Source organism: Thalassophryne amazonica, chromosome 13, assembly GCF_902500255.1.
Source record: "Thalassophryne amazonica chromosome 13, fThaAma1.1, whole genome shotgun sequence".
In the NCBI taxonomy this organism is placed as follows: Eukaryota; Metazoa; Chordata; class Actinopteri; order Batrachoidiformes; family Batrachoididae; genus Thalassophryne; species Thalassophryne amazonica.
This window is the reverse complement of record NC_047115.1, coordinates 3219491-3246387: the sequence shown is the minus strand read 5'-3', so window position 1 is coordinate 3246387 and position 26897 is coordinate 3219491. Positions and strand designations below refer to the sequence as shown.

The 26897-nt window shown below is 43.5% G+C and overlaps 1 protein-coding gene across 1 annotated transcript in view; it reads left to right on the top strand.

The window, feature by feature from the left end:
- LOC117523820 (synapse differentiation-inducing gene protein 1) overlaps nt 1-26677 on the top strand; it is a 52011-nt gene extending 25334 nt beyond the window's left edge. The window contains exon 4 of the mRNA XM_034185428.1: nt 26498-26677. Within this exon, the coding sequence (XP_034041319.1) occupies nt 26498-26656 (159 nt within the window). The 3' untranslated portion in view covers nt 26657-26677. The remainder of the gene's footprint in view (nt 1-26497) is intronic.
- The last annotated feature ends 220 nt before the right edge of the window (nt 26678-26897 follow it).

The window sequence follows — 26897 nt, the reverse complement described above, 5'->3', positions numbered from 1 at the left end:
GGATGACCTCTAATTTCCTGCTTTTAAACTCAGATAAAACTGAAGTTATTGTACTTGGCCCCACAAATCTTAGAAACATGGTGTCTAACCAGATCCTTACTCTGGATGGCATTACCCTGACCTCTAGTAATACTGTGAGAAATCTTGGAGTCATTTTTGATCAGGATATGTCATTCAAAGCGCATATTAAACAAATATGTAGGACTGCTTTTTTGCATTTACGCAATATCTCTAAAATCAGAAAGGTCTTGTCTCAGAGTGATGCTGAAAAACTAATTCATGCATTTATTTCCTCTAGGCTGGACTATTGTAATTCATTATTATCAGGTTGTCCTAAAAGTTCCCTAAGTTCCCTTTTTGCTAAAGCTTATAGTTAGGGCTGGATCAGGTGACCCTGAACCATCCCTTAGTTATGCTGCTATAGACGTAGACTGCTGGGGGGTTCCCATGATGCACTGTTTCTTTCTCTTTTTGCTCTGTATGCACCACTCTGCATTTAATCATTAGTGATCGATCTCTGCTCCCCTCCACAGCATGTCTTTTCCTGGTTCTCTCCCTCAGCCCCAACCAGTCCCAGCAGAAGACTGCCCCTCCCTGAGCCTGGTTCTGCTGGAGGTTTCTTCCTGTTAAAAGGGAGTTTTTCCTTCCCACTGTAGCCAAGTGCTTGCTCACAGGGGGTCGTTTTGACCGTTGGGGTTTTACATAATTATTGTATGGCCTTGCCTTACAATATAAAGCGCCTTGGGGCAACTGTTTGTTGTGATTTGGCGCTATATAAAAAAATTGATTGATTGATTGATTGACATCCTTTAACCTCAGACATGTTTTACCGTCAGGACACACTTTCACGTCAGGACACACTTTAACCTCAGGACATGTTTTAACGTCAGGACACACTTTCACATGAGGACACACTTTAAAAACAGGACGCACTTTAACGTCAGGATGCACTTTAACGTCAGCACAGGCTTTAACCTCAGGACATGTTTTAACCTCAGGACATGTTTTACTGTCAGGACACACTTTCACATCAGGGCACACTTTAACAACAGGACACACTTTAACATCAGGACGCACTTTAACGTCAGGACAGGTTTTAACCTTAGGACATGTTTTAACCTCAGGACATGTTTAAACCTCAGGACATGTTTTAGTCAGGACACACTTTAACCTCAGGACATGTTTTAGTTAGGACACACTTTAACGTCAGGACATGTTTCAGCCTCAGGACACACGTTAACTTCAGGACATGCTTTAACATCAGGATGCAGTTTAACAACAGGACATGCTTTAACGTCAGGACGCACTTTAACAACAGGACATGCTTTAATGTCAGGACAGGCTTTAACATCAGGACATGTTTTAACCTCAGGACATGTTTAAACCTCAGTACATGTTTTACCGTTAGGACACACTTTCACGTCAGGACACACTTTAACATCAGGACATGTTTTAACCTCAGGACACACTTTAACATCAGGACATGTTTTACCGTCAGGACATACTTTAACTTCAGGTCATGTTTTACTGTCAAGATACACTTTAACAACAGGACGCACTTTAACGTCAGGACATGTTTAATCTTCAGGACATGTTTTACTGTCAGGACACACTTTCACATCAGGACACACTTTAATGTCAGGACATGTTTTAACCTCAGGACACATGTTAACGTCAGGACACGTTTTAACGTCAGGACACATTTTCACATCAGGACACACTTTCACATCAGGACACACTTTAACAACAGGACGCACTTTAACATCAGGACACAGTTTCACGTTAGGACACACTTTAACATCAGGACATGTTTTACAGTCAGGACATACTTTAACGTCAGGACACACTTTAACAACAGGACATGCTTTAATGTCAAGACACACTTTAACATCAGGACATGCTTTAATGTCAAGACACACTTTAACATCAGGACGCACTTTAACGTCAGGACAGGCTTTAACGTCAGGACATGTTTAAACCTCAGGACATGTTTTACTGTCAGGACACACTTTCACATCAGGACACACTTTAACGTCAGGACATGTTTTAACCTCAGGACACATGTTAACGTCAGTACATGTTTTAACTTCAGGACATCCTTTAACCTCAGACATGTTTTACCGTCAGGACACACTTTCACGTCAGGATGCACTTTAACATCAGGATGCACTTTAACGCCAGCACAGGCTTTAACCTTAGGACATGTTTTAACCTCAGGACAGGCTTTAACCTTAGGACATGTTTTAACCTCAGGACATGTTTAAACCTCAGGACATGTTTTAGTCAGGACACACTTTAAGGTCAGGACATGTTTTAGCCTAAGGACACACGTTAACTTCAGGACATGCTTTAACATCAGGATGCAGTTTAACAACAGGACTTGCTTGAACGTCAGGATGCACTGTAACAATAGGACATGCTTTAATGTCAGGACAGGCTTTAACATCAGGACACACTTTCACGTCAGGACACACTTTAATGTCAGGACATGTTTTACCATCAGGACATATTTTAATGTCAGGACATGTTTTACTGTCAAGACACACTTTAACATCAGGACACACTTTAACATCAGGACAGGCAGGCTTTAACGTCAGGGCATGTTTTAACCTCAGGACATGTTTAAAACTCAGGACATGTTTCACCGTTAGGACACACTTTCACGTCAGGACACTTTAACGTCAGAACCTCAGGACACACTTTAACATCAGGACATGTTTTACCATCAGGACATACTTTAACGTCAGGACATGTTTTACTGTCAAGACACACTTTAATAACAGGACACGCTTTAATGTCAAGACACACTTTAACAACAGGACATGCTTTAACATCAGGACACACTTTAACAACAGGACGCACTTTAACATCAAGACAGGCTTTAACCTCAGGACATGTTTTACTGTCAGGACACACTTTCACATCAGGACACACTTTAACATCAGGACATGTTTTAACCTCAGGACACACGTTAACGTCAGGACATGCTTTAACATAAGGACACACTTTAACATCAGGATATGCTTTAACGTCAGGACACACTTTAACCTCGGACACACTTTAACAACAGGACATGCTTTAATGTCGGGATACACTTTAACCTCAGGACACACTTTAACGTCAGGACCTATTGTAACTTCAGGACATGCTTTAACCTCAAGACATGTTTTACTGTCAGGACACACTTTCACATCAGGACATGTTTTAACCTCAGGACACACTTTAGCGTCAGGACATGTTTTAATGTCAGGACACATTTTCACATCAGGACACACTTTCACATCAGGACACACTTTAACAACAGGACGCACTTTAACATCAGGACACAGTTTCATGTTAGGACACACTTTAACGTCAGGACATGTTTTAACCTCAGGACACACTTTAACATCAGGACATGTTTTACAGTCAGGACATACTTTAACGTCAGGACACACTTTAACAACAGGACATGCTTTAATGTCAAGACACACTTTAACATCAGGACATGCTTTAATGTCAAGACACACTTTAACATCAGGACGCACTTTAACGTCAGGACAGGCTTTAACGTCAGGACGCACTTTAACGTCAGGACAGGCTTTAACGTCAGGACATGTTTAAACCTCAGGACATGTTTTACTGTCAGGACACACTTTCACATCAGGACACACTTTAACGTCAGGACATGTTTTAACCTCAGGACACATGTTAACGTCAGTACATGTTTTAACTTCAGGACATCCTTTAACCTCAGACATGTTTTACCGTCAGGACACACTTTCACGTCAGGATGCACTTTAACATCAGGATGCACTTTAACGCCAGCACAGGCTTTAACCTTAGGACATGTTTTAACCTCAGGACAGGCTTTAACCTTAGGACATGTTTTAACCTCAGGACATGTTTAAACCTCAGGACATGTTTTAGTCAGGACACACTTTAAGGTCAGGACATGTTTTAGCCTAAGGACACACGTTAACTTCAGGACATGCTTTAACATCAGGATGCAGTTTAACAACAGGACTTGCTTGAACGTCATGATGCACTGTAACAACAGGACATGCTTTAATGTCAGGACAGGCTTTAACATCAGGACACACTTTCACGTCAGGACACACTTTAACATCAGGACATGTTTTACCATCAGGACATATTTTAACGTCAGGACATGTTTTACTGTCAAGACACACTTTAACATCAGGACACACTTTAACATCAGGACAGGCAGGCTTTAACGTCAGGGCATGTTTTAACCTCAGGACATGTTTAAAACTCAGGACATGTTTCACCGTTAGGACACACTTTCACGTCAGGACACTTTAACGTCAGAACCTCAGGACACACTTTAACATCAGGACATGTTTTACCATCAGGACATACTTTAACGTCAGGACATGTTTTACTGTCAAGACACACTTTAACAACAGGACATGCTTTAATGTCAAGACACACTTTAACAACAGGACATGCTTTAACATCAGGACACACTTTAACAACAGGACGCACTTTAACATCAGGACAGGCTTTAACCTCAGGACATGTTTTACTGTCAGGACACACTTTCACATCAGGACACACTTTAACATCAGGACATGTTTTAACCTCAGGACACACGTTAACGCCAGGACATGCTTTAACATAAGGACACACTTTAACATCAGGATATGCTTTAACGTCAGGACACACTTTAACCTCGGACACACTTTAACAACAGGACATGCTTTAATGTCGGGATACACTTTAACCTCAGGACACACTTTAACGTCAGGACCTATTGTAACTTCAGGACATGCTTTAACCTCAAGACATGTTTTACTGTCAGACACACTTTCACATCAGGACATGTTTGAACCTCAGGACACACTTTAGCGTCAGGATATGTTTTAATGTCAGGACACACTTTAACGTCAGGACATGTTTTACCATCAGGACATACTTTAACATGAGGACAGGCTTTAACATCAGGACACACGTCAATGTCAGGACACACTTGAACAACAGGATATGCTTTAACAGCAGGACACACTTTAACGTCACAACACACACTAACAACATTAACAATGTCAGGACACCCTTTAACAATAGGACATGCTTTAACATCAGGACACACTTTAGCGTCACGACACACTTTAACAAGAGGATATGCTTTAACATCAGGACACACTGTAATGTCAGGACACGATTTAACATCGGGACATGCTTTAATGTCAGGACACACTTAACAGTTTGTTTTACCGTCAGGACATGTTTTTCTCACGATTTTGGCCATCTCTGGGTGTGGATTCAGTTTTATGCAAGGTCGGGCATGTCGCAGCCGGGTTGTCCGTCCTTCCATCAACGGACGCCGCAACATAGCTCGGCCCCTATTGCTCGCAGAAACTTCATATTTGGTGGGTCCATGTCTTGGAGGAATACTTCACATGGGTTCCAAGGCCAGTGACCATGACCTACTTTTGAAGGTCACTAGTGGTCACAACTTTCAAATCCTTCGCCGCAACGTAGCTCGGCACCTATTGCTCGCAGAAACTTCATATTTGGTGGGAACATGCCTTGGGGGAGTAATTTGCAAGGGGTAGAAGGCCAGTGACCTTGACCTACTTTTCAAAGTCACCAATGGTCACAACTTTCAAATCCTTTGCCGCAACGTAGCTCGGCACCTATTGCTCACAGAAACTTCATATTTGGTGGGTACATGCCTTGCCATGTTTTTTGAAATCTCCTCTGTTTTTTGACTATGCCTTTTGCCTCATCCCTGATGTCCGTGTTTGCTCGTGCCTCTGAACCCTGCTTGAATATGACTGCGTTTTTGCCTGACCCTGTTTGTACCTCTGTTCTGCTGACTGATCACCCGTGCACCGTACCTCAGCCTGAAATAAAGACGATGACTTGTTTTACACATAAACCTGATCTGGGAGTCGACATTGTGGCTCCAGCGGCTTCGGGTCCTGGCACCCGCCCGTCCTGTCAGTTTTAATGTCAGGACACACTTTTAACGTCAGGACACACTTTCACGTCAGGACATGTTTTAGCGTCAGGACACACTTTAACCTCAGGACATGTTTTAAGGACATGCTTTAACTTCAGGACATTCTGTGAATAAACCTCTGACCTTTGAGTTCTGCTGCTGTTTTTGATGTGACCCGTTGTTCTTTTCTGGTTCAAGTCTCTGTGTTTGGCTGTTAAACTGCTTTTTGGTACTTAACTTCCAGTGAAGGATTTCAGTGTGGGACGTGTTGCCCCTGACAACCAGCCATTCAAGCTGTAGGTGTGGAGTTGCCATGGAAACAGCATCCATTCTGTTGAACAACACTGAAATCTCTTCTTTTTTTCCACATGAGAGAAGTCACAGTGAAGATGTTTTAAATAAATAAATAAATAAGGTCCCAGGTTTCAACAAATGGAGTTTGTGTTCACTGATGCTGCACTTTATCCTGTTTGTTTGCAGCATTATTTGTCTTCTTCTTCCTGCTCTTCCCGTTAGGGGGCGCCACAGCATATCAGTTGTTTCCATCTCACCCTGTCCTCTGTATCTTCCTCTGTCTCTCCAACCATCTGCATGTCCTCCCTCATCACATCCATAAACCTCCTCTTTGGTCTCCCTCTTCCCCTCCTGCCTGGTAGCTCCATCCTCAGCATCCTTCTCCCTATATACCCTGGGTCCCTCCTCTACACATGTCCAAACCATCTCAGTCTCACCTCTCTGACTTTGTCTCCAAACTGACCCACCTGAGCTGTCCCTCTGATACAGTGGGGAAAATAAGTATTTGACTTCCTGTCAGTTTTGCAGGTTTTCCTACCTACAAAGAATGGAGAGGTCTGTAATTGTTATCGTAAGTTCAATTCAACTGTGAGAGACAGAATTAAAAAAAAAAAAAAGTCCACAAAATCACATTGTATGATTTTTAAATAATTAATTTGCATTTTGTTGCATAAAATAAGTATTTGATCCCCTAGAAAAACTGAGCTTAACAATTGGTACAGAAACATTTGTCTGCCATTACAGAGGTCAAATGTTTCCTGTAGTTTTTTCACCAGGTTTTCACACACTGCAGCAGGGATTTTGGTCCACTCCTCCATACAGATCTTCTCTAGATCTTTCAGGTTTGGAGTTTCAGCTCCCTCCAAAGATTTTCTGTTGAGTTCAGGTCTGGAGACTGGACAGGCCACTCCAGGACCTTGAAATGCTTCTTACGGAGCCCCTCCTTAGTTGCCCTGGCTGTGTGTTTGGGGTCATTGTCATGCTGAAGACCGAGCCATGACCCATCTTCAATGCTCTTACTGAGGGAAGGAGGTTGTTTGCCAAAATCTCGCAATACATGACCCCATCCATCCTCCCTTCAATGCTGTGCAGTCATCCTGTTCCCTTTGCAGAAGAGCACCCCCAGAGTATGATGTTTCCACCCCCATGCTTCACGGTTGGGATGGTTTTCTTGGGGTTGTTCTCATCCTCTAAACATGGTAAGTGTGTTATGTGTCGGACGCAGCTCGGAGAACCGACCAGCGTTTGAAGGACCCAGTATGAAATAAGCAGAGCACGGTACAAAGGCTAACTGAATTTAATACATAACAGTGATACAAAACAACAAAAGAGTGTGCGGTCTGGCATGGTGGTGATACGGTGCGCTCCCAGCAGCGCTAACGGTCCGGAGCCAGAAGCCGTTCGGACCCAAGGACCCCGCCGACACCCCCCAGGTGGCCGCAACAAACCGAGTCTGTGAAAGAAGGAACCATTATGTGAGTCCACACTCTACACACAGAGAGACCACTCAAAGGTGTACATAAACAGCAAACACTTCCTGGCTTAATTACTAATCAGCTTCCCAACCTGCAGGCATGGAACATCCAGTTCACAAAACTCCACTGCAGTGGAAGCCGATACATGACTAACGTACAGCTCAATATAATAAGGTGTGAGGGACACCACATTTACTGACTGTATAAACGTTAGTCACAAAATCTAACGTACCTCAGGAAGTGTGCTGACGAGCGTGAGACCTCACCCCCTCCTCTTTCACAGACCGTGCATCAAACCCTGGACGTTCTCTGCATCCACTGATGATGAGATGGCTCCCGAGACGACGATCTCACCCGTCTGGTCACAAGGTCGAGTCTCTGGCAAATACACACTGTATACTCCAGTCTTAAATGCCACCATGTTCCAATCCATATAGATGCACCACAGCTGTGAGTCCTGACGAGCCGCAGGTGATCAGGGTGAGGTCCTGATAACCTCAGCAACACAGCCACTCAGTCCCAAATGCAAGCCACCTGGAAGGAAAACAAAAGACAGAAACAAAAAGGCAGCCAGGCCCCCCAGCCATACAACAAAGTGGAGTTGATTCCAAAAAGCTCTATTCTGGTCTCATCTGACCACATGACCTTCTCCCATGCCTCCTCTGGATCATCTAGATGGTCACTGGTGAACTTCAAACGGGCCTGGACATGTGCTGGCTTGAGCAGGGGGACCTTGCTGCCCTGCAGGATTTTAAACCATGACAGCATCATGTGTTACTAATGTAATCTTTGTGACTGTGGTCCCAGCTCTCTTCAGGTCATTGACCAGGTCCTCCTGTGTAGTTCTGAGCTTTCTCAGAATCATCCTTACCCCACAAAGTGAGATCTTGCATGGAATCCCAGACTGATTCTGTCTCTCTCAGTTGAAGTGAACCTACGATAAAAATTACAGACCTCTACATTCTTTGTAGGTGGGAAAACCTGCAAAACTGAGAGGGGGTCAAATACTTATTTTCCCCACTGTAAGTAAGGTCTAACCTTACTAACCCCCAGAGCAAGAACACAGGTGACAGTGGTAAGAAAAAACTGATTTGAGGAAGAAACCTCAAGCAGACCAGACTCAAAGGGGTGACCCTCTGCTTGGGCCATGCTACATACACAATTGACAAAACAATTTACAAAACAACTGTACAGGAAATGTTGCCAGTGCACAGGACAGGAGGGTTACAGAAACAGACACCACACCATCTCTGGATGGAGCTGCACCTCAAACAGAGAGTCATACGAAAGGGAAAATAAGTGCGTCTTAAGTCTGGACTTGAAAGTCTCCACAGAATCTGACTGTTTTATTGATGCAGGGAGATCATTCCACAGAACAGGGGCATGATAAGAGAAAGCTCTGTGACCCACAGACTTTTTATTCACCTTAGGGACACAAAGTAGTCCTGCACCCTGAGAACGTAAAGCCCGGGCCGGTACGTAGGGTTTTATTAGGTCATCTAAGTAGGGAGGTGCCAGTTCGTGAAGAATATTATAGGTTAGTAGCAGAACCTTAAAATCTGATCTCACTGGGACAGGAAGCCAGTGAAGAGATGCCAAAATGGGTGTAATGTGGTCAAACCTTCTGCTTCCTGTCAAAAGTCTGGCAGCAGCATTTTGAGCCAAATGGAGAGCCCTAATGCTGGACTGTGGTAAACCAGAAAATAGAACATTGCAATAGTCCAATCTAGAAGAGATAAACGCATGAATCAGGGTCTCAGCATCAGCCATAGACAGGATGGGATGAATCTTCGCTATATTTCCTTAGGCAGTATTATTAGACGGTATTGCTTAAATTTTCATTGTTACGCAGATGATACCCAGCTTTATCTATCCATGAAGCCAGAGGACACACACCAATTAGCTAAACTGCAGGATTGTCTTACAGACATAAAGACATGGATGACCTCTAATTTCCTGCTTTTAAACTCAGATAAAACTGAAGTTATTGTACTTGGCCCCACAAATCTTAGAAACATGGTGTCTAACCAGATCCTTACTCTGGATGGCATTACCCTGACCTCTAGTAATACTGTGAGAAATCTTGGAGTCATTTTTGATCAGGATATGTCATTCAAAGTGCATATTAAACAAATATGTAGGACTGCTTTTTTGCATTTACGCAATATCTCTAAAATCAGAAAGGTCTTGTCTCAGAGTGATGCTGAAAAACTAATTCATGCATTTATTTCCTCTAGGCTGGACTATTGTAATTCATTATTATCAGGTTGTCCTAAAAGTTCCCTAAAAAGCCTTCAGTTAATTCAAAATGCTGCAGCTAGAGTACTGACGGGGACTAGAAGGAGAGAGCATATCTCACCCATATTGGCCTCTCTTCATTGGCTTCCTGTTAATTCTAGAATAGAATTTAAAATTCTTCTTCTTACTTATAAGGTTTTGAATAATCAGGTCCCATCTTATCTTAGGGACCTCGTAGTACCATATTACCCCAATAGAGCGCTTCGCTCTCAGACTGCAGGCTTACTTGTAGTTCCTAGGGTTTGTAAGAGTAGAATGGGAGGCAGAGCCTTCAGCTTTCAGGCTCCTCTCCTGTGGAACCAGCTCCCAATTCAGATCAGGGAGACAGACACCCTCTCTACTTTTAAGATTAGGCTTAAAACTTTCCTTTTTGCTAAAGCTTATAGTTAGGGCTGGATCAGGTGACCCTGAACCATCCCTTAGTTATGCTGCTATAGACGTAGACTGCTGGGGGGTTCCCATGATGCACTGTTTCTTTTTCTTTTTGCTCTGTATGCACCACTCTGCATTTAATCATTAGTGATCGATCTCTGCTCCCCTCCACAGCATGTCTTTTTCCTGGTTCTCTCCCTCAGCCCCAACCAGTCCCAGCAGAAGACTGCCCCTCCCTGAGCCTGGTTCTGCTGGAGGTTCTTCCTGTTAAAAGGGAGTTTTTCCTTCCCACTGTAGCCAAGTGCTTGCTCACAGGGGGTCGTTTTGACCGTTGGGGTTTTACATAATTATTGTATGGCCTTGCCTTACAATATAAAGCGCCTTGGGGCAACTGTTTGTTGTGATTTGGCGCTATATAAAAAAAATTGATTGATTGATTGATTATATTTCGCAGGTGGAAGAAAGCAGTCCTCGTAATATTTCTAATGTGGAGGTCAAAGGACAATGAAGGATCTAAACTTACCCCAAGGTTCCTCACTTTGTCAGTGTGATGTATGACACACGAGCCAAGGCTGAGCGTTAACTGGTCAAATTGATGCCGATGTCTCAGTGGACCAAGAACCATCATTTCAGTCTTATCATAGTTTAAAAGTAGGAAGTTTCTAGACATCCAGCTGCTCACTGATGCAAGGCAATCTTCTAAGGATTTTATGTGGATGAGATTACCAGCAGTTATCGGCATGTATAACTGAGTATCATCTGCATAGCAATGAAAGGTAATCCCAAAACACCGCAATATGTGCACACACAAACAGCCATTTTTAAAAATTATTATGTTATTATTAATATTTTAGAAGTGCCCCTGAAATTGCAATTAAAATTGACATCAAAAGACAGCAGGCTACAATATAACTCTTATACAAAACATCCATGAATTGGAAATTTGAATAAACACATCCTTACATGTTAAATATCTGTCATTAGATGCTTCATTAATCTGTCTTTCAGGAGAAACAATTAGCTCTTTTATTAATGTGCATATTTGTCTCAACATCAAGCTAAATATTTAGCTTGATGTTTGTAACTACTAAGCTAAATGTGTAAATACTGAGCATTAACTAATTTGCTAAAGTTTTAGGTTTGACAGAAATTTGATAATGTAATTTTTGCCTTTTTCTTCCTAATTTTTGCTCTTCATCTGTAGGTCAAAAGAAATTCTAAACTGAAATGTTACTAGCATTCCCCTGACAATGAAATGAAATGTGATTATTTTTGTCCCTCAAATAAACCAGTTAATTATGAAGATAAGCCTCATTTTTTTTTTTTTTTTTGAGATTCTTTATTTTGGTTTTTAGACAACAGAGAATATTTTCATTGTTTTTTAAATAGAAATCTGTTCAGTTTCCTCTGTAGTCCTCAATTTTAAACAGTAAACATAAAATACAAACATGGGAGAGTGTTATGTGTCGACGCGGGTTGAGGAGCGGATCTGCGTCTGACGGAACCCAGCGCTAAAATAACCAGAAAGCGGTTCCAATAACAAAACAATTTATTTTTCCACCCTTTGGTGCATAACAAAGTGTACGAACAAAAGCTGCGTCAGTCTGGCGGAGTGAAGGACGGCACGCTCTCCAGCGCCCAAAAGGATCGAAGCCCGGCGCTTCTGGACCCATGTTCACCGCCAAACACCCCCCAGGTGGACACGACAAACCGACTCTCTGCGAAGGATAGAAAAGGTGAGGTAAGTCAGCAGCTACAACTAATATCCTTCAAAAGGCACACACTATCAGCAACACATTCAGGTCTGTATTTAAGCTTTATGTAAATGAGCAGCTTCTCACAACAGGTGGAGGATCATCAGTCCGCACGCCACGGCAGTGAGAAGCAAGCTGCACAATTCTCATCACAATTCAAATATACTGCGTAACAAAATACCAAGTTACTATTAACAATTAGTCAAACACTTAATCACCTCTGATGTGTGCTGACAGCATGTGTCCTCACCCTTCCTCCTTCACAGGCACGATGTGTCAAACCCAGGCGCGGTCCTCAGCGTCTCACAAACGAACATCACAAGGTCGAGTTCCCGGCAATTCTGCTTGAATCACACATGACTTAAATGCAGAACGCCATCTCATTATCTGCTTCAGCTGAAAGTCTTTAAGGTTGCACGTGAGCACCATCCACAGGTGCTGCACATCATGTTGATGAGGTTGAAGGACTCTTCTGCCAGCACCTTCTCCACAGACAATAAATCAGTTTGCATACCACCTGGAGAGCAAAGAAAAGAAAAGAACACCAAAACGTCCAGCCACACACCCCCAACACACAACAGTACCCCCCCTTTAACGGGAAGCCTCCCGGCGACCGAACAGACCAGGTCCGAGAACAGCATCTCCCTCCGGGGTCCACGTCAGGAAGCAGACAGTGTAACGCTCCCAAGGTTCACCACAGACAGCAGGACAGGGCACCGCAGCTGGAAGGCCAGCTGGCATCAACAAAAACCCCAAAACAGTCCCAAATACAACCCAACATACAAGAAAAACATAAAACCCACCCAAAACCTCCCCAGGGGACCGTCCCATCCAACCCCGGGAAGAAAAGAAAAACTCCCAAATGCAAAAACCCAACACAGCCCCACAAACACAATACAAACATAAATGCATAAAAGAAAAATAACAAACAACTCCCCCAGAAGGACTTGCAGAGCCCAACACCCCCCAGAAGGCCTTTACCGCCGGTTCCAGGAGGAATAGCCAAAACCGGAATCCCACAAAGGTCCCCAGGTACACATGGAGCAAACGGCACCCCCCAGAGGACCGTACCATCAAACCCCAGGAGGCACCCTCCCCACAACCCAGGAACCCCAGACCCGGCCACACTTGGCTAGTCGGCCCCACAAGCCAATTCCCCCCCAGAGGACCGTCCCATCAACCCTGGAGGTGGAACCCGGAAGGAAACAAAAAACATCAAAGACCAACCCCCAGAGGACTACCTTAAACAACCCCGGGGGCAAATAAAACAACTGATAAGCCCTGTTACCTTCCCCGGCACCCCGAAAGACCCCAGGTCCTTCCCAGAGCCCCTCGGCGGCTCAATCTTGGCGAACGGCACAAAACAGCAAGCCGGGGAAGGGAACAGGAAAAACTAACCCGGCCCCAACCCCAAGGCGCAGCGGAAAACCGGAAATACGTCCGGTGTCTCAACCCGACCATACCCCAGCCTATCGGGAGGGGTGGAACTACCGAAATGGCGAACGGCAACAGATCGGCCCACCCCTCCGACTGAGGCATGTTCCCGCTGCACCACACCCCGGCAACACCAATGACAAATGGTACAAAGGCCCACCGAGGCTGGAGTGAAACCGGGCCCTAACTAAACCAGCAAAAACGCCCGTAACAACCCCCCCCAGGTGCCGAGGTCTTCTGAGAATGCTCAGTGTGACCAACCTGCACCACCCCACCGCCCACAAGACGAACGGTCTTGGGGCGAGTGAGGTTGGGGTTAGGGAAGTAGGGAAACAATAAAAACAACAAAACAAAACGACCCCAGAACCCAACAAAAATACCTAAAGACACATAAAAAAAAAACAACGATCAAGTGAGTCCAGACGGGCTTTTAACCGCCTATCGTTCACTCCACCAGACACGCCTCTGACTCCCCAAACAAATTATAACCCCTTTCAAAGAAACAAAACATTAGCCCATACAAGTTTTTTTTTTTGTGTGTGTGTGTGTATTATTTCGCCTGTCCCAGAACACCTGGAGATACGTCACCATTATTTTTCTTGACGCTTATATGTCGGGGCAATACAGCGGCCTCAGCTCGTCCGAGCTGCATGGGCTCATCTGCAAGAGGAGCCAGAGGTCCCGTCGGAGGAGCCTCAGTGGGGCGAAGAAGAGATCTGTGTCGGGGAAAGCCCCGAGACAAAAAAAACCGTTCTAATGGCCGCCCTCTCTCGCGTCCACGCTCCTTCATCCGATCATCTAGACGAATCACCAACGATATTAGCTCATCTAAATCGTTTGGCTCATCACGGACTGCCAGCTCGTCTTTTAATGACTCATTTAACCCATCTACAAACACTCCTCGTAAAGCTGCGGCGTTCCAACCTGACTGAGCAGAAAAAATCCGGAAATCCACGGAATACTCCGCCGCACTCCGCCTCCCCTGCCTGAGATTCAGCAACCATTGGGCAACGGTATTCGTTTTCACCGGATGGTGAAAAACCAGTCGAAACTCCCGGGAGAAATCCTTAAAGGGTCCTAACAATGGCGAGTTATTACTCCACAACGCTGTGACCCAAGCTAAGGCGTCACCTCGGAGCAAATTTGTCACATATGAAACACGGCTACCATCAGAAGAGAAGGAAGCCGGTCGCTGAGCAAAAACCAGAGAACATTGCATCAAAAACGAAGCACAGGCTTCAACGTCTCCCGCATAAGGCTCCGGATGACAAATAATCAGTTCGGACGCCGAATCTCTGGGTGACGGAGTTATCTGCACCGGTATCGATGGTGCCGCAGCTGGAGCAGCAGGAAGCGGAACGGCTTGCGCTGCAAGCTCCGTAACACGGGCGTCTGTTTGTTTAATTTGGTTTGCGAGATGCTGTAATTGCTCCCATATTTTCTCCAAGTGTTCTTGAACTCTTTCGGCGAATGGAACCGCCTCTGCCACTGGGTCCATTATGGAATGGCCGGGAACTACTGTTATGTGTCGACGCGGGTTGAGGAGCGGACCTGCGTCTGACGGAACCCAGCGCTAAAATAACCAGAAAGCGATTCCAATAACAAAAAATTTATTTTTCCACCCTTTGGTGCATAACAAAGTGTACGAACAAAAGCTGCGTCAGTCTGGCGGAGTGAAGGATGGCACGCTCTCCAGCGCCCAAAAGGATCGAAGCCCGGCGCTTCTGGACTCACGTTCACCGCCAAACACCCCCCAGGTGGACACGACAAACCGACTCTCTGCGAAGGATAGAAAAGGTGAGGTAAGTCAGCAGCTACAACTAATATCCTTCAAAAGGCACACACTATCAGCAACACATTCAGGTCTGTATTTAAGCTTTATGTAAATGAGCAGCTTCTCACAACAGGTGGAGGATCATCAGTCCGCATGCCACGGCAGTGAGAAGCGAGCTGCACAATTCTCATCAAAGTTCAAATATACTGCGTAACAAAATACCAAGTTACTATTAACAATTAGTCAAACACTTAATCACCTCTGATGTGTGCTGACAGCATGTGTCCCTCACCCTTCCTCCTTCACAGGCACGATGTGTCAAACCCAGGCGCGGTCCTCAGCGTCTCACAAACGAACATCACAAGGTCGAGTTCCCGGCAATTCTGCTTGAATCACACATGGCTTAAATGCAGAACGCCATCTCATTATCTGCTTCAGCTGAAAGTCTTTAAGGTTGCACGTGAGCACCATCCACAGGTGCTGCATATCATGTTGATGAGGGTGAAGGACTCTTCTGCCAGCACCTTCACCACAGACAATAAATCAGTTTGCATACCACCTGGAGAGCAAAGAAAAGAAAAGAACACCAAAACGTCCAGCCACACCCCCCCAACACACAACAGAGAGATAGTGATTTTAAAACAACAAAAAGTGCCTACCGGCCTATCAAAGAGATTTGAAGAGAGAGAAATTTAAAGCAAATAAAGAAATAGTGTTGAATTAAAAACACAAAGACAAGACGGCATCATACGGTTCTTGGACTGTCACCTCCACAAAGTCCGCTCGTAGAGGTTTCACATATTTAACCCACTTCATCCAGTGTTCAATAAAAGCATCTTTCCGTAAACGCAAACAAAAAGTCATCCTTTCCATAACATAAAGATCATTCACAATATTAATCCACTCTTGTATTGTGGGGGGTCCAGGAAGCAGCCACTTCCTAGTGAGAGCTTTTTACAGGCTGAGATCAGTTTGCCGAACATATACTTATCACTTCTTGACTGAAAAACAACAATTCCCAAAAATAGTGAAGTAAAATGTAGAGGAAAGTCAATGTTTAGGATGTTTTTTAGTGTTTTATGGACCTCCGTCCAAAATGGTTTTATTACTGGGCACTCCCAGAAAATATGCCAGTGGTCTGCCTCCTGACACCCACACTGTCTCCAACATTCACTTTCCCCTGGTGCAAAGTGTGCTTTCTGTGTAGGGAGATAAAAAAAAAAAAAAAAAAAACGAACACTACACTTCCAACCAAATTCCTTAAACAATTGGGAGTTTATACATCTCCATACAAAATTCCACATACCTAACCAGTCTTCACTGAGAGATTTCCCTCTTTCTCCCATTTCCCTTTAATGTACTCTGTTGTATATTGTTTCTTAGTCATAAGACCTTTATAGATTTTGGAAATAACTCCCTTGTTTAATATATTCTGATAAGCATCTGTAAATAATCTCAGTATCGGATGCTCTAGATTTGTATTGTTTCTTATATTTGTCAGGTTTGCTTAGCAGGGATGGTTGGAGACAAATGCAGGACTCAACACAGTAGCTCAAGTTCAAAAAAGTGTTTACTGAATTGATCAGTGGGGTTCAGTACACAAAGAGGCAGTCCAAGAACAGCAAACAGATCCAAATCATCAGGCGAGTAAAAAGTCAAGTCGGAAAAACAGACAGGTGGTCAAAACACACGTGGAAGCAGGACTAGAACAATATAAGAACAGAGCTAGAAGCAGTGGCACAAGGCACAACGATCAGGCAAATAACAGTGCACCAAGTAGGGAGCTACAGACTGGGAACACCTGCAGAAAGAACCGGAACAGGGTGTGGCACAGACACAGAGTGACCCCCCACCAAGCACCAAGCGAGACAGACAAAAGAAACAGGGAAAAGGAAGCCCACGCAAAAAACACCCAGCAAAAGAAGTCACAACTACCGCACACATCAACCATTCCCCCAAACAGACTATAATGCAGGAACTACACAGAAAAGCACAGAACCCAAACCAAGACATGACCGAAAACTGGATAACACACCCAATACATGACAATATTACGATCAAAATAGTTATGAAGCTGAAGATATCTATAAAATCACTTTTCTCAAGACCATATTTTCTTTTCAAATATTCAAAGTCTTTAAATTGGCCTTTTTCTGTTAAGGAGAAGAAGGTTGTTATTCCTTTTGTGATCCATGATTTGAATCTATGATCCATCTTGTTAGGTTTAAAACCAGGGTCAGAAGCACACCATTGAATTATTTGTATTTTATCATCCAGTTTATATTTGTCTTTTATTGTCTTCCAGATTTTAAATTGAGCTTCTATTAAAGGATTTTTCACAGTATCTAGAAGTCCTCCAAGATTTTTTTTTTTTTTTTTTTTTTTTTTTTGAGCTATCAGTGCATGTACTGGGAGTTTTTTTCATATGGGAGAGTTCAATATCTTTCCATCTAGTTTTATATGATGGGGTACAAATATTTATCAAAGGTTTAATCGGGGTTGCATAGAAATAGTTTTTGAAATGTGGAAGGGCCATCCCAACTTCTTCCTTTTGGAGTTGTAAGGTTTGACATTTGACCCTGGGCTTTTCCCCCTGCTAGACAAATCGAGAGATTATTTTATTTAAATCAGAGAAAAGTTTCTGGGGGATTTCTATTGGAAGGGCCTGAAATAAAAAGAGAAAATCGAGGCAGAACATTCATTTTTACCAAATCAATTCTATGACTGAGACCAAGAGAAGAAACAGAGTTCCATCTACTAATGTCTTCCTTAATTTTTGTCATGATTAATTTAAAGCAAAGAGTGTGTCAATTGTATTTGATAATTTTATTCCCAAGTATTTCAATGAATTCTTGTCACATTTAAAGGAGAATTTCTCTTGTATCTGAATTGGAAGTGAGTAATTGAAAGACATGATTTGCGTTTTCTGTATATTTAATTTGTATCCTGCGTATCTAATTGTCTGTAAAAGGGTCATTAATTCGATAAGTGAGCAAGAAGGCTGGCTTAAATAGAGCAAAACATCATCAGCAAATAGTGCCACCTTGTGGACTTCTTCATTTATACAAATTCCCTGGATGTTTTCTGTCTGTCTTATTTGTTGTGTAAGAGGTTCTATATAAAGGGCGAAGAGCAGCGGCAACAAAGGGCACCCTTGTCGCATTCCGCACTCTAAAGTTATAAGATCCGTGAGATAACCATTTATTTTAATATGGGCTGAGGTTTTACTATAAATTGGATTAATTATTTTAACAAAGTTTTCATGCATGCCAAATCTTTTAAATACATTACATAGGAAAGGCCAGCTCACTGAGTCAAAAGCTTTCTCGGCATCTAGGCTTATAAATAAAGATTCAAAATTATTCTGTTGAATATGATTTATTATGTGAAGAGACCGTCTAATGTCATGAGTTTGTCTATTTGAGATAAATCCTGTCTGGTCATTATGTCTCAGCTCAGGGAGAATCTTCACTAATCTTTTGGCAATTATAGCTGCAAAAATTTTGTAATCAGTATTTAACACAGAAATTGGCTGATATGATCCACAATCCAAGGCATCTTTTCCTTGTTTGGGTATAATCGATATCACTGCTTCATTCCAAAATGGAGGCATCACACCTTCCAGAGTTGTATTACAGGCTCTAAGCTTGGCATTCATTCCTGGCGAAAGGCTTTATACCATTCTGAAAACCATCTTGTTTGCGTTAAGCTTGGAGATAGCATTATTTAGTTTGTTCTGTTTTTCTGTCATTACTGGCAAGTTCAGAGTACTTAAAATCTGGGCTATTTGTTGCTCATCTTCTAGCAGGGGTTGTGTGTATAAAAGTTTATAAAACCTTTTAAATACCTGTTGTATTTCCTGTTGCTTATATAGTGTAATTTTAGAAACTGGATCTATTATCTTGTATATGGTGTTATCAGCTTGTTGTTTTTGTAGCCTTCTTGTCAAAGGTTTCATTGATTTTGAGCTTGACTCATAGGATTTCTGCTTCATGAATACCACCTTTTTTTCAATTTCCTTTGAGTACAGTATATTTATCTCATTCCTGATTTTCTTTATCTTTGTGATCAAGTCTGTTTTTTGCTCCTTTTTATGTTGTGTCTCCAAGTCTTTTAATTGCTTATGCAGATCTATTAGTCTTAATTATTTCTTTTTCTTTTCATAAGAACAAAATGATGTAATTTTCCCCCTGATAACTGCTTTTAATGTATTCTATACTAAAGCTGAGCTAACCTCCCCATTATCATTTTCTTCTAGAAACATTTCTATTTCTTTCTTCATTTGAGTTTCAAGCTGTAGATTATTTAGAACGCTTGTATTAAATCTCTACAATGTTTTTCCTGGACTATCGCCAATATGTACAGTACAGGAGAGAGGAGCCTGATCAGACAGATCAATGTGTCCTATATCACAGCTGCACATTCGTTCTCTATCTCTCTTAAAAACAAAGAAATAATCAATTCTTGAATAAGTATCATGGGGGCATGAGTAAAATGTATGACCCCGACCTGACAGGTTAAAGTCTCTCCAGAGGTCTAAAATACCAAGTTCACATATAAGAGCATTCATTTTTTTTTAATGTAAACGTGTTGTAGTTGAAGTTTTTGATGAGTCCAATTTTGGATTCGGTTGGATGTTCCAGTGTCCACCACATATGATAATGCCTTTAGCCTCTATCATTAAATCAAACATTCTTCTGTAAAAGGCAAAGTCACTTCCAGGGGGGGCATAAATGTTGCATATAGTTATTAAAATACTGCTGACTTTGCCTGTCACCATTATAAATCTTCTCTCTTTGTCTTTTACTTTTGAAACTAATTCAAAAGGTATTTTTTGTGATATTAATACTGCTGCCCCTCTCCTACACCCACTCTTATAAGATGAGTAATATACTCTTGAGAAACCCATTCTTTTTAATTTTTCATGTTCCGTTGGACTGAGGTGTGTCTCCTGTAACAGTACCACCTGCCCATTTTCCTTTTTCATTTTAGACAATATTTGACTTATTTTAGTTGGGTTTAGAATCCCTTTCACATTAAAAGAAACAACTTTAATTTCTCTATCATTCATGTTTATCTATATTATATTTGGCACTTGTTAGATCTCTCTCTATTATCTTTGAAAATAAAATTATACACAATAATCTCTCCCAACAAAAAATAAAAAAGAACAGTAGCACACAAAGAACAATTTTGAATGAATGAATGAATGAATGAATGAATGAGTTTATTCAGCACACAATTCAACAACAAAAACAAAAAAACTCATAATAAAGCAACTTTACAAAAGTCCTGTGTGGCCGAAAGAGTGAGGGCAGAAGCAGAGCTTATAAATACCCATCCCTTATACTAAAAAATAACAAACATATACACACACAAACAAAATTTCATAAATACATATCTACACAATCACACACACACACACACACACACACATATATATATACATACATACATACACATACATACGCAGATATATATACACGTATACATACCTACATGTACGTACATACATACATACGCACACACGATGACAGTACCAAAAAGAAAAAATGTGCAAACTTAGTCAATGAACTCAAATTTACAAAATATAACCAGACAATACTGGCACACAACACACAAACCCAAAAGTAATAACAAGACCTAAGTCTTCAACTATAGCATGCAATTTTGTTTTTCTTGTTATGTCTTTTAAAGCCTACTAATGTACCAAGTACTTTAATGTTGTCAGGACAGTTGTTCCAGATGTTAACACCTTTGACAGATACACATTGACTTTTTGCAGTAGTTTGAATCCTTGATTTTTCAAACAATAAAATTCCTCTCAAATTATAACTGGAGTCCCTCAGTTTAAACAGATCCTGGACACGTTGTGGCCGCAGTTTATTTTTAACTTTATACATAATTTGTATTGTAAAGTAATCAACCAACTGCCAGAATTTTAGAATATGTAAACAGGCAAACAATGGATTTGTTGGCTCACAATATGATTTGTTACAGATAATTCTTATAGCTTTCTTTTGCAACACAAATATTGGATTAGTATTAGTTTTATGTGTTTCCCCAAACCTCAATGCAGTTGGTCATATGTGGAACAAGTAATGAGTGATATAAAATAGTTAATGAGAGCTGGGAAATAAAATCGTGTGCTTTATGCAGAATTGCAATGGCTTTTGACATTTTGGATTTAACAAAATTAATATGCATTTTCCAGCTCAGTCATCAATAACAACACCAAGAGATTTTGTATCAGTTACAGTTTCAGTTTCAATATCATTTAATGATAAATTTCTGCAGGAACTCCTGGACTTGTTTCCAAATATAATACACTTTGTTTTACCAAAGTGGAGCCTTAATTTGTTTGAATCAAACCACTGTTTAAACTTCTATAGTTCCTTCATCATGTCCAAGGGCCATTTTGAACAAAACCTTAACAAAAAAACTTGCTGTTTCCGAAGTAGAGGCTCATTTAAATGGAGCCTTGTGGAGCCTTGTGAAGCCAAAGCTCCCGTTAGGGAATGTCCCCCGCTGCATCAGTGGCGGGGCCCTATAGAGCGGCCGCATGTTAGTCAATGTCTCAATAAAAAATATGTAATATGAACTGAAGGTAACTTGTCAATTCACGAGTCCCGACATATTTAAATAAAGTAACACACTGTAGAACTCACACATACTGGTGGAAAAACAACCTCTTAACTGTCTCTCAGGATGAGGATCAGAATATTTGAACACTTACATGTCCGTGATCATCATCATCTTTATTTTAATAAAATGATGGTGGAGGAGAGCACCTTCTGAAAGCTTGGAGTTTCTCCTTGTATTGAGAGCGGTGGTGGCCTTTTTTGGGAGTGATGTCAGCCACTTCCCTGAGCTCCGCTTCATCACTCTGGTCCCACCGTCGCCTCACGGTCTGCCAGGTGGACAGCTGCTGGATGAACCGGGTCAGCGGCAGACTTCACCACATTAACTGCAGACCCTCGTGAGGCCATGTCGCTCATCACTTCTGAAGCATTTTAAAACATCCGGGTGCCATCTTCATAAAAAATTTGCATACGTGCAGGATAAGGAGTCTGGAACTTTATTTTATTTGCTTTCATAACTTTCTTGACTTCAGCGTATTCACTGCACTTCTTCAGGACCTCAGGAGGGAAGTCATGGTCCACATAAAAGTGAACACTGTCACAAAGCACTTCTTTTTTCTGCCGTATGCACTGGAGGACCTCTTCCTTGGTCCGGTAACTTCCGAACTGGAGCACGATGGATCGGAGTTTGGTATACAGGTCCTCGGCTTCAGTGCCAGGGCTCAATGAGCCCGTTCAATCCCGAGATCTTTCTCTTGGGCAAAATTGAGTGTGTTTTTCAAAAGACTGTCTAGAAAACCAACCACATCAGTCCCCTCTTTTCCTTCAGGTATGCCGTAGATCCTCATGTTGGCTCTTCTCGCTCTCCCCTCCTGGTCAGTCAGTTTTTCCTCGAGATTAGCTGCAGTAGCTTCTTAATTACCATCAATGTTACTTGAAGCACATTCTCAGTTTCATTAATTCTCTCCTGCGCCTCGTCCAGTCTGTCATTAGCTTTTTTAAGCTCGTGTTGTTATGTGGGCCGCTGAAGAGGAGGTACTGCTGGCCCACCACCACCAGAGGGCGCCCTGCTTGAAGTGCGGGCTCCAAGCACGAGAGGGTGCCAGACCCAGAAGAAGTGACAGCTGTCACTCATCGCACCAGCTGTCACTCATCATCATCACCATAAAGGCCGGACTGCAACTCCACCTCCTCGCCGAAAAATCGACTACCATTGAAAAGGTAATGTCTCTGCTGACAGACACTTTGTGTGTATAACCTGAACTTCTGTTGCAGCCGTTTTCCTGGAGTGTTTCCTTGTCTGAGGGATTGGCGTTTGGTGTGACAGCGACGGCTTCGCCTCACATCCCAACCCAGATAAGTGGTTAAACCAGGAGCTGTACGAGTGTGTGATTGGAGGTGGAGGTGCTCCCTCCTAACTGTGTTTGGACTGTGGATTAGTGAGTGTGCGGACTCACACTCATACATCTTATCTCTGCTTTCTGCCAGCAGTACCAGGGTCGACAGCCGAAGACAGAGGCCACCTGGGGACTCGGGACTTGGCGGCTCTGGTGTTCTTCAGACCGTTGGTGGTGGAAGCCGTGTGGGACGCGGCTTCTCTCTCGTCGGGGGTCTTCTATCTTCGAGCCTGCCCACACGTCACCAGGTGTTAATTGACTGTGCAAATTTCTGTAAATTTAGTTGTGTATTATCACAACATTAAATTGTTACTTTTTGGCTTACTCATTGTCCGTTCATTTGCGCCCCCTGTTGTGGGTCCGTGCTACGACACCTTCCCAACAGGATTTCTCGGCCATCGTCATGGATTCCGAGGGGCGTCAACCCGAGCTTGAACGGCCAATGGAAGAGCCAGGAGCGCAGGCGTCAGCGGGAGGCGTGTTGAGTGAGCTGCAGCAAATCTTAACCGCCTTCACAGCTCGGCTGGATTTAGTGGCCGAGCAGAATGTTCTCCTTAACCGGAGGGTGGAGGCTCTCACCGCCAGGGTGGAAGCGCGCGATCAGGGCGCTGCTGCAGCCACTCCTCTGGCTGGTCCTGGGCCTGTAACAGACGTTCCACTGGTCGTTCAACGACCCCCCTCCCCACCGTCCCCTGAAGCATACATAAGCCCTCCGGAACCGTACGGAGGCTGTGTTGAGACGTGCGCAGATTTCCTCATGCAGTGTTCACTCGTCTTTTCACAGCGTCCTGTCATGTACGAGTCAAACGCCAGCCGGGTGGCTTATGTTATTAGTCTGCTTCGAGGAGAGGCACGCGCCTGGGCTACGGCGCTTTGGGAGCAGAATTCACGGCTCCTAACGTCTTATGCTGAGTTTATACGGGAGTTCAAACAAGTTTTTGACCATCCCAACAGAGGCGAGACCGCTTCGAGCGTGCTGCTGTCAATGAGACAGGGGCGCCGCAGCGCAGCCGAGTATGCAGTCGACTTCCGCATCGCGGCAGCGAGGTCCGGCTGGAATAACGTTGCGCTCCGCGCCTCCTTTGTAAATGGACTGTCTCTGGTCCTGAAGGAGCACCTGCTTGCTAAGGAGGAACCGCGGGATTTTGACGGGCTTGTCGATTTGGTTATACGCTTAGACAACCGTTTGAATGAGCATCGTCGGGAGCAGGCCGAGGGGCGTGACCGGGCACGAGCCGTCCCTCCCCCTTCCGGTTCCAAAAGGGTGACGTCGTCCCCACGCTTCACTGCCAGAGAGCTCCGTGTGGCTACAGCTCCCCCTGCTGAGGAGGCTATGGATGAGTTATGAATGATTATGAGTTATTATGATTATGAATGAGATGTGCGTTATTTGGAAGAAAGTCGAGCGGTAATGACTTTAGCCCACTAACCCCCCCCCCTCCCCGGCCTTGTCCCTCCCATCACAAAGAGGTGAACTGTCCACTGCACCCCTCCCCTTTCTTTCACCTCCTCACAGCTTCTGTGAATTCTGACAGCTAGCGGGGTGCCTAAAGCTGCCTGCAGGGGGTGCCAATTTGCCAATTCCACACACACTGACAAAAAAGACCATTTTGCGGTGGAGAGGTTTTTTTCCAGTGCTCATGCCCAAGGAGCTGCCCCACCAAAAAAGGTACCCCTGATGGTGGTCTGCATGGCACGTAGTAAAAACTGCTACTGGGAATGAGATTTTCTAAAAGCAGACTGCAGTGGCTCAAAGAGATTATTCTCAGTAAGATAGTCTACGAGCTGCCGTGACACCACTTTTTCCAGAATTTTAGAGCAAAATGATAGATTTGATATCGGCCGATAGTTTTTCAATATACTAGGGTCAAGATTAGGTTTCTTAAATAATGGTTTAATCACTGCAGATTTGAAACATTTAGGATCAGATCTCTGACTATCCCAGTTCTTTTTCACCAACCTCTTTCTCCTTATGCTTTCCTGGACTTCTTCATTCCACCACCAAGTCTCCTTGTCTTCCTCCCACTGTCCAGATGGCTCACCCAGTACCTTCCTGTCTCCTTTACCACATCTGCAGTACTTTTCCAAAATCACTTCCCCTCCATCCAGAGCCTCTCTCAGTCTTCCTCATTCAGCTTCCAACACCTGATCCTTTGTTGAGCTCTCACTCTCTTCTTCTTCTTCACCTCTAAAGTCATCCTACAAACCACCATCCTATGCTGTCTAGCTACACCCTGTGCTCCTCCCTTTTCTTAAAGTAGGTATTCACCACAGCCATTTCCATCCTTTTTGCAAAATCAACTACCATCTGTCCGTCCACATTCCTGTCCTTGATACATATCTACCCATTACTTCCTCATCCCCTTTGTTCCCTTCACCAACATGCCCATTGAAGTCTGCTCCTATCACCACTCTTTCATGCTTGGGCACACTCTCCACCACCTCATCTAACACACTCCAGAAATCTTCTTTCTCCTTCATCTCACAACCTACCTGTGGGGCATATGCACTGATGATATTCATCATCACCCCTTCAATTTCCAACTTCACACTCATCACCCTGTCAGACACTCGCTGAACCTTCAACACACTTTTAACATACTCTTCCTTTAAAATGACCCCAACACCATTTCTCTTCCTCACCATAATATAACTACTTGAACCGCCTATGCTCCTGCTCTTGGTCTCTTGCACACACAGTATGTCTACCTTTCTCCTCTCCATCATATCAGCCAGCTCTCTCCCTTTACCCATCAGACTGCCAACATTCAAAGTCCAGACTCTCACTTCCACCCTTCTAGTTTTCCTTTTCTCGCGCCATCTCTGGACACATTCGACTCCTCTGCTTCTTCTTCACCCAGCAGTAGCCCAATTTCCACCGGAACCATGTTGGGCAATGACACCAGTTGTTGTTTTCCTGGGCCTCGACCAATCCAGTATGGAAATTCGATTTGTAAACTCGGTGGTTGGGTTGGCTTGTTTTACGCTGAATGCCCTTCCTGACGCAAACCTCCTCATTTATCCGGGCTTGGGACTGGCACTCAGAATGTACAGGCTGCACACCCCATGTGGCTGAGTTTATGCTGAGATTCATCAGGAATAAAAATTGTGGGAAACAGTTGATCTTGGAAAAAAGATTTTTGACTAGTGTTTGTTTGTTTTCCTCTGTAGACCAACAAGGCGGCATCTAAAGGAGACTTCCATCAGGCAAGCTCCACCTCCAGACGGGCTCTGTTCCTGGCGGTGCTGTCAATCACAATCGGGACAGGTATCTATGTGGGCATGGCCGTGGCACTCATCGCTTACCTGTCCAAAAGTCACCGCTGGTAGATGTGTCTTCAGGAAATTACCCAACAGCCACCAGGAATGGGACACGGCTGCACGGAGTCTGTGGACCTGTCATGAGGATCCAGTCTCACTGGATGAGCCGTGGGGAGCAGTGCCGGTGATACTGCTCCAGTCAAAGCTGGAGAGACGTCCATCAGAGGTCTGGATCAGCGCCATGTCACTGTGAGGACGGAGAAACTGATCAGCTTTTGGATTTGCTTTGGGCGCACAGAATCAGTTCTGT